At 40.1% G+C, this 14,994-nt stretch overlaps 1 protein-coding gene across 1 annotated transcript in view; it reads left to right on the forward strand.

Annotated features, from left to right (window-relative positions):
* The window catches only part of PTPRT (protein tyrosine phosphatase, receptor type, T), a 342,215-nt gene that overhangs the window by 171,775 nt on the left and 155,446 nt on the right, over window positions 1-14,994 (forward strand). The window contains exons 7-8 of the mRNA XM_009318657.1: window positions 12,563-12,859; window positions 14,231-14,340. Of these exons, the coding sequence (XP_009316932.1) occupies window positions 12,563-12,859; window positions 14,231-14,340 (407 nt within the window). The remainder of the gene's footprint in view (window positions 1-12,562; window positions 12,860-14,230; window positions 14,341-14,994) is intronic.

The following is a 14,994-nucleotide window of genomic DNA, read 5'->3' on the forward strand; positions in this document are numbered from 1 at the left end:
TGATCGTGGATCTTATATTATTTTTTACCTATTATTATTTATCTTTTTAACAATTTCATATGCATTCTTTAATAAATATTTTGATAGTCCCCCTCACCTTTGCGTGAGGTGCTATGATAGGCACATAAAGAAAGGGAATCCACGTTCCAGGTTCTTAAAGGCTAAATATGAAAACAAGTTGAACGTTACTGTCTTGTATATAGCTTTGACTAGGTTTGACTATACAGGAAGTTTGCCCCAGAACATAGATTAAGCCCCTTTCCATAACCCAGCCTGTGATGCAAAGAGAAAATACCAGGAAGGGTTGGAGGTGGAGCAGGTGGTACGATCTGTTGCCTGAAACTTCTATGGTCCTACGTAAGGACCATCTCTTTAGGGCCTGTCAAACTTTGTCATTTTGGCTGAAAATCTTGAAGGTCAGCAAACCTCCAGCCTGATGAATGCTTTGGAAATCTTCAGTCGTTTCCAGGAAGGCGATAAAGGGAACATAGGTTTTGCTCATGCTTATTCAATTTTTAAGCTTAAGCCTACATCTTCTTGAGGAAGCAATTGATGTATCTCTAAGGCTAACCTTTCCCTCTGGAGTGTGGGCGGTTTTTTGGGGGGTTGCTTTTTTGTTGTTTGGTTTTTTGTTGTTTTTTTTCCCCTCCTGTCAACATGAAAACCCACCACAATCTGTGTGATTGAATTAGATGAAATGGAAAAACCGTATTCCATGTGTCTGCAGTAGAAAGTTCACAGATGGCAATAGCTAAATTTTCAAAAGGCTTCAGTTGCTCTAAGTTGCTCTTGTCCTGTCCAAGGTTAAATTCGATATTAGAAGTGAGAGGATCCTCAATCCTCTAGCGAAAATGGTTTCCCTGTTGTGCTCAGTCAGTCTGGAGGAGAAATCTGCTGGACTTGAACTTAGAGCTGACGAGATGTGTTGGCAGAAGGGAAATGGGGAAGTGGGTTTAGAAAGGAATTGGGAGAAGAAGGTGGGAAAGATGATTGTGTAGGGCAGCTGGGCTTGAAGAGCAGGAGAGGGGGCTGGGATGTCTTTTAAGGATGAAGGAGGAACATATGAGCAAGGTCTGACACTGAGACCCAGTGGCTGACAGGGATCAGGAACCCAGTCTGATGAGGAGCTGCAGTCCTTGGAGGAGGGTGGATTGGGATGGACTGGCAACTCAGCCTGGAATAAGAAGTCTTAGGAGCAGACGTAGTTGGGGACTTTGAGTATGGAGTAAGTGCTGAAGTGGTGAAAAGACTGGGCTGAAGTAGGCAGAAGAAACAGTGATAGTGGGGGGAATGGAGCAAGGAGGAATGAAGGAGGTAGAACAGGTGGTCGGTAGAAAATGTTCTCATCCGTAAGCAAAATTAAGTCTTGTGATTATTTTGCTACCCACTGGCACAGATGAAGACATAAATGGCTGCAATCTACTGCTATCTGCTAGTCAGACCATTCGTTAGTTCACTGAATTGCCAGGCTGTTTTGACATTTGCATCTGTTTTACATTGAACTAAAGGTGTTTTGTGTACTTGGGGGAGGCAGCGCTCCTGTGGGGAAAAATACTATTTTGATACAGTAGTCCATGGGGAAGAGGCACAAAGATGCTTGGGTACTGTGATGGTCAGGCCTGAACATGTGTGTGTGTGTACCCTTTTACCCTTGAAGGGAGGCTTGGGCTGCCGTAAGACACCGGGATACTGATGGGCTGTTTTTGAGTCCCCTGATACTATAGACAAAATTCTCTACAAGTCCTTGGGCACAGTGCATAGGCACAAATAATACAAAATTCACATTGTGCATGCAGCCTTAATTCTAACTGGACCCAACACTTGATTGCTTCACTTTGTAGCTGTAATGCTCTTGGATTTTAAGTTTCATAGGAGATTTTCTGAAGATTAAGAGGGAAGAGAAAATGGTTGTACCTGTAAATCTTGAGTGAGTAGAGCTGAATGGATGCCAGATGGAGATCCCTGACTTTTCTAATCTTCTGCTTCTTGAGATAAATTATAACCATCTAGGGAGCAAATGCTAACACATCTCCGTTAAGAATATTGTTATTTTAATAGCAAAGCAGTAACTATTTTTTCTCTGCCCTTCTTTCTTGCCCTCTGCTCTGAACAGAAGGAAATAATTAACAGCTGGAGGAGAACCAACCATCAAACCGACTTTTTCAGCACTTGTTCTAGGTAGGAATATTAGAGGAAAATTAAATAAGGAACACTGTATTTTCCTTATATAAATTCAGTGGAATATTAAAGGACCAAAAATGTGTCTCACCATAGGTGCTCTTACCACTTGCAGACCTGTGGTGCCAAGCTGTGGCAGTAGTTATTGGAATGTTTCAGTGACATATTAACAGACCTTTTCTTAGAAACTCTTAGCTTTCCTTAACACACTTTCAGCAAATGGATTTCCAATAAGCACCTACCTCCTTTCTCCTCTTTCCATTTCAAAATAAACTCTTTCAGGGCACAGTGGTGCATTTGTGTGGAAATGGCTTTGCTGAGAAATTGAAAGGCAGGGTCTGGATCAGTTCCCTGCACAAGCTCTGCAATATCCCTGAAAAGTGTCATGATCTGTATTTGGCGCCCAGAGCATTGCTTAAGCTAGCGAGGGGAAAACTAATCTCTTGCGCTTTCATTGGCAGCACTGTCTCATAGACTGATCCTAATGGGGTGGAAATGAGCTCAGCTGCCTAATTCTGTTAAAAACATAGGCTTTTTTTCACACATGAATGCTCATCTACTTCCTTCTAGCCTTGTTGTTAAAGCCATGGCAGCAAAGAATCAAGCCATAGTTGCCGAAAACAAAACACGCTGCTTTTTTTTCCACTTCAGTTCTTTTTTTTTTATATGCAGTAAGAAATGGCCAGTGCAAGAGACTTAATTCACCCAGAATAAAACATTCTAAAGTATAAAGATCTTGTTGTGGACGAATTAGACTTTCCCTAACTTTTAGGGCATGACTAACTAACTTGCTCATTAGCATTGTAATATTAAGTAGTGCCGTAAACCTTGTTTCACTGTCTGTTTCAGAACTCAAAGTTGAGGGTAATGCACCCCCAGAACCAGATGTGGCTCTTTGCAATTCAGCTTCACTTCAGCTGTGATCTATGTGCTAGCAGACAGCCCGAGATCTTTCACGGGCTGGCTTGGTGTCAGAGTTACTGGTTTTAGTAACACAAAGCTCTTTGGTCACGGTAAATGTAATTTCTTAGCTAGTGGAAGACCAGTTCCCTGCTGCTACCTATGAGAGATGAAGAAAGTAAGCAGAGCTGTAAATCTGCCTCTACATTTCCATGTGCCTGTAAATGAGGACGTGACCATTTTCTGTCATATAGACAGTCCGTCGCTGTGCCTGTACCTTTAGGTCCATTAGGGTTGACCTTCCTGTGCTCGTTAAAACCAGGACTCAGGTTTTTAGTTCCAAGATAAATGTATCAGTAGTACAGGACTTTGTAGGGAAACTTAAAAACTGAACACCAACATGCTTTGCATGGATATCGGTCTTTATTACGTCCTTCATCTTTTTGCCTCCTGAGGACTGCAGAAAGTTTCCTCGTGGCAGACTTCAGTTTCATTCTCTGAGGGAGCTATACATGTTCCTCAGGCAGAACTGGCTGTGTGGAGGGAGGATGTGTGCATGAATGTGGGCACAAGTTCATGCAGTGATGTCCCCTGGAAATGACTTCCATGACTATTAATTAAATTGTGCTAATACTCTTGTAAAACTGTAGCTGGCTGCTAATCGCTTGCTTTGCTATGCAAATGAGCTGAGAAGTGGCTTAAAGGATGTGTTCAGGCCTGCACAGCAAATAGGGATTAGGGAATGGGAAGTTACAGCTTTCTGTTAGAAGATAGTCTTGAGCAAAAGAGACAGGGATAATTTTATATTCTTTGGTGAACAGTCCTACTTCCTGGGGGTTTGTTTGTGGGTTCGGGGGGCTTTTTTGTTTGTTTTTTAAACAGCAAAACCAGAAGTTCCTCAGAGTTTATGAAGCAAGCGATCTAAAGTTCCCCTGGGGGATTTTCCTGGATAAAATCAGCTCTGCTGTGAGCCTAGTGTAGAGTTCACCAACTCCATAGCCTTCCTGGAGGAGCAGTACCTTGGCTATTGCAGATTCATGCCTCCTGCAGCATGGAGCATGGAACAGTGACCAAAGCCCGATCATCTCTCATAATGGAAACCTGTACTCGTACAGTGGGGCCATGTGGCAGCAGGGAGATTACAGGTATTAGGAACAATTTGGAACCATTTAGAATTGAGTTGTTTTCTGAGCAAGCAATTAATCCAGTTGCATTTAAAAAAAAAAAAAAAGAAGGTTGCTGAGTTTAGAAAGGTATACTTGGGCTAAAAGAAAGACTTGGATTTCAATGAGACTTTTAAAAATGTGTGTTGGGGGGTATTAACAAGGCTGCTGTAATCCTGACGCTATGGCCTGTACGTTCAGATTACACTACAAGTCCTAGCAGTGTTAGAAGCTACACTCTATAGGCTTGACGGTGTTTCTGAAGAACTGGTTTATCTGTGTTTTCTCGTACATAATGCCTGTATTGAAATCCTTTAAGAGTATTTTCTTAGTGGCACACTGATCAGCTATAAATGGTCTTAAAGTGCTAGTCCTGCCCCTCACACTCTGCTGTCCTCGCATTTTCCTCTAGCATAAAGTTATTCTGCTTTATTTTTGTTTGAGTCAAAAGTGCAACCATATCCTAGGAAAAGGGCAATTATTGGGCTAAATGCAGTGCATTGGCTTTGTTCAGAGTAAACTTTTATCTGTCCTCCACTCTCCCAAAGAGTGTCTATAACCTTATGAAATGAACATTTGTTCAAATATGTGCATTGATATAATAGCTAACCATCCATGGCATTAATGGCATTGCATTGCTGACTTCAACACCCTAGTGGAAGGAAGACATGAGCATGAAATTAGAATTAAACAGCTGGTCATAAATTGTATCTAGACCCCTTCTAAAAATGTGTGTCTGGAATACGTTGCAACCAGTACTCAACTGCAGGAATTTGAAAGTCTCTTGGTCTAGTTAAGGGAATAACTGGGAAAAGAAACTGGTTGACATAGAGTTACAGTCTCTGTCATCTTTTCCGCTAGCTGAATTTCCAACCACCTGCTCCTGAGGACTCCCCGTTTGTCTAACCTTATTATTAGGGTTGTGACATATTCTACTTTGCTCTAAGTAATTATCCTTTTTTTTTTTCCTTCTGCCAACATGGCATGCTGTAGAGAAGACGCCTTTAGATGTCATCAGGTACAGGGAATCAGCTAGTCCCCATCATATAGAGATTCCTCATGTATGACTACCCATAGCTGGTGAAAAAGGGAGTCGCTGCTGCTTCTGAGTCTTGAGAAAAATGGACAAGCCTCAAGTGGTTTAGGGCAAGTAGGATATTTCAGTTGTGCCCACAAAGCCAATGTTTCGTCAACTGATAGCTCCTTCTGCTAGAGCTAGAAGTTAAACTGGAAATTTTAACTTTTTTTTGTTTTTGAAAGACAGGCTTCCAAAAGAACATAGAGAATTTATCTTGCAGATTGCACAGGCATAAAAGGAAGCCACAGTTACAAAAGGGGGAAAGCCTAGCTGCAAGAGCAATGCTTTTCTCTGCTGCTCAGAATAATTCAACAGACCCATGACTGTATAGAGGAAGGCTCTCTTTTACCTACTATTTTGATTACCTTATTTATTTTTATGAAAATGATTTATGTTTTGTCAGGAACTAGCTTATATGTTATTCTAATCTCTACCACTTATTCCATTTGAAGATAACAGCAGAAGTACGCAGAGGTAATAAAAATAAATGCACATGCGCGATAGTAAAACAAATAGTTAAAATAAATATTTTATTTATGCTTAATAAACTAAATTTGTAAAAAACACACGTTTTACTTTTGCTTGACAAAAACAAGTGGTTTACCTGCTTTGTAATCTCACTTTCATTAGCATATTTAATTATGCTTTTGTATTTAATCATCAAATGCTCAATAATGTACATTTTGTTCCCAGCCATGGAATACCACTGCTGTGTGTATCCATGATAGATGTTTTTAATAAAACCAGTAATTACCCTTTATTGTTGTTTTAAATTATTATTTTTAAATTTGTTAGGGAACAATAGTTTTAGGTATAAGAGGAAGAAAGCTTTCATTTTACCATTTCATAATATAATGAAAAAAATCAATTTAAACAGATGCTAATAAACCTTTTTTAAAAAGTAGTGCTTAATTATCTTCAAATTGTTTACAAGTGACGATTTGGCAGCTCCTCTCTGGATGTAAGCTAGAGCAAGCACAGGTAGGTAGTGCTGTGCCAGGCGTTGGTAGCAGTCTGCGCTAGCGGGTTGTGGTCCTGCTTTCCGGCAGGCTTTGCTTTTCCTGCGACCTTGGGCACGTGCCAACGTGTGGACTTCTAATCTGTGAGCGACAGGCACGTTTTGTAACAAACTGAAAGGTCTGCTGAGTTTCTCAAATGTCAGATAGATCTGGGCTCAGTTTAAAGGCATTTGGGTTGATTTTTCTTTTGTTTTTGTTGTTTTTGTTTAACAAGGTTGAACTATGAGATTAGAGGATGTTTCATGGGTTTTGTAATGTATCAAAAATTTTCCCTTTTTTTTTTTTTTTTTAAATCCTGGGTTTCTTTCAGTGCAGAATTCAAAGTGAAATTTGCAACTGAAACAAAACCAGATCAATCAAAAAAAGAAGAAAATGTGCTGGGAGCGGAAGGAAAATGATCATGTTAACTGTAGAGAGAGCTCAGTCCCTGGCTTAACTAAGCACATACTCCATTATCTATCTATCTTTTATAATAGATTCATCTGTGTGGCAGGGCTCCTCCTTCTTCATTGCTCAGAGATTGCCATAAAATAGCCTATTTTAGTTCATCAGCCATAATGACACCTATTTCTTTGTGTATGACTTGGGGTTTAGTTGATTGTAGGTATCTCAACAAACAGGTTGTTTGTTCTGTGGTGATTTTATTGTATCAGTCTCACTCCTTTTTTCTCTTTTCTCTGTTGCTAGTCTTCTCTCAGAACATGCCTTTCTGTATAATTGCCTGCTTTCAGCTTTGTCTGCACTGTCTTTGGACCAGTGATGATATCCAAACTGGTTTAAAAAAAAATAAAAATGAGATCCAAATATTAGGGAGATGTTCTTTCTGCAGAAAAGGGCAAAGCCAAAACACTTTCACAGTATTGGAAGGCTAGTGAACTCTGTTTAATCAGTGTTTTTATCTGTCACGTCTGAAAAGGCATTTATACCACATTCAGGCTCAGAAGGCATTGAAATATGATGGGCAGCAGCTGTGTGAGTTGTGACGCTCAGCAAAGGAACTCTGTCACAGAAAGACATGCTGCGCTTCAGGGATGGACAGAGTTGTCCGTCATTCTGAAATATCCACGTACAGGACATTGATGCGGAAGGTGTTTATAGAACAGCTCATCTGTCAGAATCTCTCTGAAGAGATGAACAGCCACACTGTGGAGCTGGTTGTTTTATCCTGAACCGTCACACACACTTGAATTGTGCATTTAAGGCAAACCACTTGAATGCTTTTGCTCTGTTTATCTTGCTACTTTTTTTGATAGTAGGTATGTTTCCCTAGACTTGTTTCATCCCATGGAAATTTAAGGAGGAAGAGGAGGAATAGGGAATAAAGGCGAGACAGAGAAGGCTTCAGCTCTAATCTAATACCTGGAGTAAAATCATGTCAGACAAATTACTTTACTATTTGGTTTTCCATCTGTAGAACAAGAACAATGTCTTTGAAAAACACGAAGGAAACAGCCTAACTGCCGATTCACCATCGTTAGGAGTTTTGTTGCTGTTGCATGAAAAGTGGCTGCTGTCTCAATTTATTGTGGGGATGAAATGTTCTATGAAGTTCTCAACCATTCTGTGATGCTACCAAATTTGTATATGGCAAATTAAAATGAATTTAAATATTTTCTGGGCTACAGAGAGAGGTCGTACCATGTTGGTACTTGGGAGAACACAAGTTTTGGTGGTCTTATCAATTACCAATGCACCCAGTCTTCTCCTTGTCTCCTCCCAGTCTGCCTAGGAGGAAGGGATGGAGACCTTACTGGGGTGCCCAGATGTTGGCTGGCCTGCTCTGGTTGAAGTGACTGGCTGTTGACTCAGGTGTGGGTGTGTTGAGGGGAAGGTAGGAATGAGGCTCACCTATTTTCCTTCTCTTTCTGTATCAGAAGACATCAGTTCGGGACTCACAGCTGCTGCACTTGTCACGCTCATTTTTCTTCCTTTTGTGCATTCTTGGTCTCTGTAACCTACTGCTGGGAAACAGAATGTAATCAGTGGACACCTGCACTGCTAAGAAACTCTGCCTCCTGCTCTCCGTAGGGTCAGGAGACGTGGGCATGGGGCCTCAGACAAGTACAGACATCTTCCGCTCAATGTTCTGTCTTTACTGACAGCAAGAATTTCTTGCAATTAGGCTCCTGCAGCAGGTCGTCAACCTGGGGGCAACAGCTGATTGCCTCTATTTAACTTCACTGCTCAACTTGAGCTTCATGTTCAAACCCCAGTGCTTCACTGTTGCTTCCTTTCCTCTCTGTTCTTCTCTTCATGGAGGGGTATAAAGCAGAGACAGTTGTTATTAATAATCTAAATCAACTTTTGCCTTTCTACACCTCACCTTGAGCAAGAAGGTGAACAAAAAGAGATCTTGTAACACTCAACACAGAAAGAGCAAAACCAGCCATAAAAGTCAACTTTTCTGTAAAACTGTGATAGCAGAAAACGCGGTCTCTGAACATTGCAGGTCACTGTTGGGTCAAAAATATCTGCTTACCTGGACTAAGGACTGAGAGCACAGCTGAAGGATCACTGGGAGAGTTTGTTTCCATGAGGTCCACTTGTACATCACAAGTGCTTCAGAAAGATTCCTGGCCTGCTGAGTGTTTGCAGCAGCCTGCTAGAGTAATGACAGGTATCGAAGCATCAGTGGGAGATGTGGTATTAAAAATACTGTTCAGTCCTTGATTTTGATGTGAACTTTCAAAATTTAATTAATAGTTCAACCAGGCTGAAATAAAATGCAGCATTTGCACAGTGAAATCCCAGAGACTGCAATTTTCTTTGCATGGCTTCAAGCCTAGTTTTAATAGCTCGGTGGCAGCTGTTTCATTGCTCCTGCCTCTTAAGAATTTCCTTTGGTTTTTCCAAGGTATCAGGACACTTAGAAAATTTTACTTTGGTTTATGAAGGTTACACTGATGTCCTTTTATATATGATCTCTTAAGTATTCAAATTGGGCCGGTCTGTTTCTGTCTTGCTTTGGTAGGTATTTTTGTACAGCTGAAGTTGAGATATGTGTTAGCAGCTTTTCTTACACTAGCCAAGTGCAAGGTTAATAATTTTCAGGTTTTTTCTTGCGTTCTTTGGAAGCTGTAATTCCAAGAATACAAAAATGGAGCAGCTTGTCCGGTTTCAAATATTTACCACTACTAGAGGATTGTAGATCAATTATAAACACTTCTAGTTTTCTTGTTTCTTTTTGGGGAAAATAAGTCGTTACAACATAATGAAAAATGGGTGATGTTAGACAGTAGACTCCCAGGGATAGGTACTACAGACCTTTTGAGACTGTATACTTAACAAAGCTAAAATGTGGAAGGAATTAAATGCAGAAGGTAGTAGGACCACTGTCCTTTAAAAACAGCAAGTACAAAATCTCATCTTTGAAAACGAGTTTCAATGGCTTATGCTGCAGAGGAAATCAGTGTGGCAACAGGAAAACATTTTCAAAATTACATAGTCTCAGTGTTCAGAAAAGGGAGACTGAAACCAAGAGAAGGGAGCCAGAGAGAATATAAAGGTTTCCAAGTCCAGCTTCTATTTGTTGATTTAATTCCAGTTTGGTTTCTTCCTCTCTGAGCCTAGATAGTTTTTACTTATTTATTCCCCCTTTGCTCAAAAATCTAGAAGGCCATTAGATGTCAAGTCTCTGCACCTGCTGTCAGAGACTCCTCAGGCTACGGGTATTTCTGAAACCTGCATCCCCTCCCTGCTTTCACTGTGAACTACAGCATCATGATCTCATTTTTGCACCGGAAAACCTCACATTTTTAGGATTATTAGCCTTGGGAGAATGTGGTACGTTCTGTCACTGTGCAGTGGGGTCTGGCCTGTGTTTGGAATCTGTATTTTAGTTTCTCACTTTGTAATTCAAAGTCATCTGCAGTTAATAGGCCAGTTACTCTATAGAAAAGATTGTGTTGAAAAACTAAAGAAAGGCCTCAGGATGTATCTTGGAGCATTTACAGTAAATTTTTTGAGTAGAATTAGAAACTGGTTGATGAAAGGCAGCTTCCAAGACTTACAGTTTTGGGTAAGAAAGGAGAGGGCAAATGTGAACAAGATGAGCAAGCAAGCTAAAAAATGCAGGTAATCTTCCATAGTCCAGGTTTTGGACCCACTGATAAAGTCAGCACATCTAACATCAATAAACCAAACACCCTCTAATTACCCATTCATTCCATAACATGACTGACTTAAAGAAAATAACTGTAATTTAAAAAAAACAGTATAGCATTAACACGGAGGTTAATTGCCATCTTCAGCTGCATCGTTGTCTTGGCATGGAATGTTTTTGCCATGTCTCAGCCGCATTCTGGGTTGGGATCTGGAGTTGATTACTTGGTGTAGTGGAGAGTTCAGAAGGACAAGCGTCTGCATCTGCTTTTGGTTTTCTTTCCTTTCGATGCATCTTGGAGCGAGGTTTGTGCTTACCTTTTAGTTTCAGAGGCTGAAAGATTTCACAGAACCATTCTTTTGTTCACCTTATTTATCTATACAATTCATCTACAGAAATGTTCTTTTCATGGGTTTATAGCAAAGGAATGATTATCACCTAATGCTAAGCATATATGTGTATATTTATACATACAAACTTTCTAATTTCTAAATTATCGGGTTTTTTGACACACACAGTACTAAAGAATCTCATTTAAGAGGTGTTTTCTGGATGCTATGGGAATGACACGACTTACGTGGAATCCTAAACCAGTTCCTAGCTTTAGACCCCGGTCCTTTAATATCCATCATATTTCAAAAGCGTCTGCATGTGTGTGTATCTATATAAAGATTCAGAATAGTGTTTATTTCAGAAGTAGCTATTTTCCCATTGCCAGTCACTAGGGTTTTTTTAGAAGTAATATGGAATATGCTGGTTGTTATAGTGTATTTTCTGCTTATGCATTAGTAGATTGAAGTCAGTGTGGCTGGTGCATGCTTTACTTTCAAGAATTACTAGAAGGCTTTTTCTCCACTTTAATGATCTTTCGAAGAAGTGTAACTAGTATTTGGGAGTGCCTGTGACTTTTTTTGTTTCCATGAAAATGTTCTGTTCCTTTCATAGATTGAAATCGTGAGGGAACGTGAGAAGTGGGCGAAACACTAAATTGTGCTATAAATCAAGAAACTCTGTGTGAAATTATGTATTTTCTAATTACCTTGCTTAGATATATATTGAGAAAAAAGCAAACGAGCTATACAAGTTGAAGAAATGTCAGATAAACAAACTGTGACATGTGTAGTATTATTACCATCTGACATCTCAAACACTGATTTTACTCACTCATCCTTCATTCTTTATATCTGCATGTCTAGCGGTGCATGCATTTATGTTTTATATAAAGGGCAGAGTCTGTAGTCAGAGCGTTTGAGTTATGCTGTTAAAAATAAATTAAGGAACAGCAGGTGACAATGATTCCTACACATGAATATTCAAACTGTACCTCAGTCAGATACTGTAGAAAGACTAATAAAGAGCAGTGAGACTTTGGTGGGGCCAAGGCGTTGATATGATCTGAAATAAAAGTTTTATTGGCATGAGGTTGAGATGACTCGGAAAACTTACTCAAGGAGTGCCATGATCTGCTCGTATGCACCATTGCCAAAACATTCAAGAGTTTAAAAAATTGAGGGGGCAGTAGCACTGGGATGTTGGAAGTCTAACAGTCAGGCTCTTAATCTTGATTCTTACACTCCTGCGCTTTAGTCTCTGAGCAGAATGGGTTTAGGGTCGGCAGGAGGCTGTAGGGGCTACGTAGCTAAATTGAAAGCTGAGAGACTTGAGTTCATTCCTACTCTGGCATCCATTTCCTATGTATTTGCATCACTTGAGGCAGGACTCACCAAGGTATTTGGGCACTTCAAGTAGACCATCAACAACAACTACTTTTTTTTTTTTTTTTTTTTTTGAGTAAGAATGAAGAAAGTGTAACTTTCACACTACTTAACTGATGGGAATCATGCCGCCATTGTTGGATTCAGTGAGGTTTCACAGGAATCAGGAGTGTGACCACTGTTGAGGGCCCTATGACAGGGGATTTTCAGTGAAAACTCAGGAGCTAGAATACATTTGTGGAGCTGGCATTAATTTCCCTATCACTTTTACATTGTAAAGACAAGAACATTCAGAACTGTGAAGTACTTAGATACTCTGGCAATATGGAAGGAAGCATATTAACGGATGACTGACTTCTTTTAATGTCAAACTATTTAATTTTTTTTTTTCTTTGCTTGCTTCACAGATCCTGTCCATGGACCGCAAAACGTAGAAGTTGTTGATATTCGCTCCCGGCAGCTGACGTTGCAGTGGGAGCCCTTTGGTTATGTGGTGACCCGCTGCCACAGCTACAATCTCACAGTCCAGTACCAGTATGTATTTAACCAGCAAAAATTCGAGGCAGAGGAACTCATCCAAACTTCTTCCCACTACACCTTGCGAGGTCTTCGGCCCTTCATGACTATCAGGCTGAGGTTAGCCCTTTCTAATCCGGAGGGCAAAATGGAAAGTGAGGAGTTGGTTGTGCAGACTGAGGAAGACGGTAAGTTATGTTGGGTTTGCTTGCTTGCTTGCTTGCTTGTTTTTGGGGGGGAAGATGAATATTTTCAAGTTGTAAATAACAATATAACCCTCTGTCCCATGTGACTTATAAATGGCTTCTCTGGACAGTGTGTGTGTGTGTTATGCAAGTAAAATTTGTTTCTGTAAATAATTTCCATTTCACAGCCATGTTCTTGAAAGGGCAGGGCTCCCTGAAGTGCTTGGAAATAAATGACAAACGCCAGTCTGAGCAGTTACTGAACAGCAGTAGGTTTAATTCTATAGAAGGCATGTTTTGAACTACCCAGGACCCACAGAGCAGCTTCCTTTATCATATGAGCAAATGTAATCCTGGCATTTGTTGATTTTTCTTGTGCCTTCACATCACTGTCCCAAAAAGTAGTATAATGTCTTACTTTCCAGAGTGTAGCTTTTCTTAATGCTGGTATTCTGGACGTAGCATTTTATATATGTCTCGGAAGCTAAATTCATTTGGTGCTAAGTCTTCCGTTCTTGATACAAAAGAACTGTTTTCTGGAAGTACTGATGGAAAGCTTTAAAGTGTTACTATCCTATGTGAGCTATTTCAGACCAAGGACTCTTAAGACTACAAGCCTCCGTTCTGTCTAATGTGTTACAAAAGAAGTGTTCGTCCTCTGCCAGAGCTGTAAGGAGTTGCTGTCCTGAGTTTCCCTCAGCTGAAAGTGGCTCTAGCAGTCCAGTATATCATATGGGGGAACATAAGAGGATGGCAGACCTTTCAGAAGAATGAACAGGGTTTTTATCAGGCAGGCTTGGGAGTGCATTTAGTTAGTTATCTTCCACAGCATTAAAATTTTGCTTGAGTAGGTGGATTTTTTAGCTGGCCTTGTAGCTATAATGAAATATAAATCTTGCATTGTTACTTTACTAAGGAAATCAATCTTTCATATTGATAAAGGTGTGCAGTCCAGTAGCATCTTTATGCCAAGGTGCAATCTGGCTGTTTAGGTGGATAGAGCTTTGCTGTTGTGTTGGATGGAGAAGGACAAATTAAATTCCCTGCTGCTGCTATACTGTACTGGAATAAGGACGTACTGAAATTAGCTTCATATTTTTATGGATTCTGATTTTATTTATCATTTAGTGGTTAGATTAGGGTATTCTTATGTGAACCAAAGGTTGAGAATAGGCCTTTCATACTGATAGTACCTTGGTAATGGTAGTGCCTTGAGGTGGGTTTTTTAATTATTATTTTTATTTTTTTTTATTTTCAGCTCTGAAATTCCTGTCTGGTGGTCTCTTGGTGTCTTCTGATGTGTGTGCAGCTGGAGCTGGTGGTAGCTTCTAACACAGTTTTTTGGATTTTTTTTTTTTTTCCCCCCCCCTGTAGTTCCTGGACCCATTCCCTTGGAATCCATCCAGGGAGGACCTTTTGAAGAGAAGATCTATGTTCAGTGGAAGCCTCCAAATGAGACAAATGGCATCATTACACTCTATGAGGTGAGGAGAACAGATTGTTGTCAAGGAATACATGCCACAGGGCCCTTTTTGTATGTGTTTAAGCCAATCCTGAGCTCTGAGAGATTTCAGCAGGTGCTAAAAGAAGCCTGATTAAAATCGACAAGAATCTTCAAGATAGTCTGCTGCTGTCACTGAAAAAGTTTTCCAGTTCAAGAAAGAGAAAAGATTTCTTTACCAATATTGGTGGCAAAATGAGAGCCATACATTCCCCCATGTCTTGGGTGTTCAATTCCTGCCCTTTTTTTCTTCTGCAGTATCTCCAAGGTCTGTTTTCTTTCCTTTTTTTGTTGAGGTAAACTTCCGTTAGGTTTTACACTTAAATACTGCAACTAATTCCTCTCTGTCTTTCCAATAGTCATAACACTTCCTGGCAATCTCAGCAGAATATAGCCATTAAGTTTTATCTTACCAAGTTCTTACTAAACCTTTCAATGATACATCCATCTAACCCAACCACTTTCCCCACCATCAAACAAAATATACAGCAGGTTATAGGATGGTCACTGACCATCCTGTGCTGGATGAAAAAAAAAAAAATTAAATGTGATTCTGGAGTGTATCAGACGAGATGTTTCTTGTTAAGGTAAGGAAGCGTTACTGTTGTCATGTGCTTCTGGTGAGACTGTATCCATA

The sequence above is a fragment of the Pygoscelis adeliae genome, unplaced genomic scaffold, assembly GCF_000699105.1.
Source record: "Pygoscelis adeliae isolate BGI_AS28 unplaced genomic scaffold, ASM69910v1 Scaffold72, whole genome shotgun sequence".
In the NCBI taxonomy this organism is placed as follows: Eukaryota; Metazoa; Chordata; class Aves; order Sphenisciformes; family Spheniscidae; genus Pygoscelis; species Pygoscelis adeliae.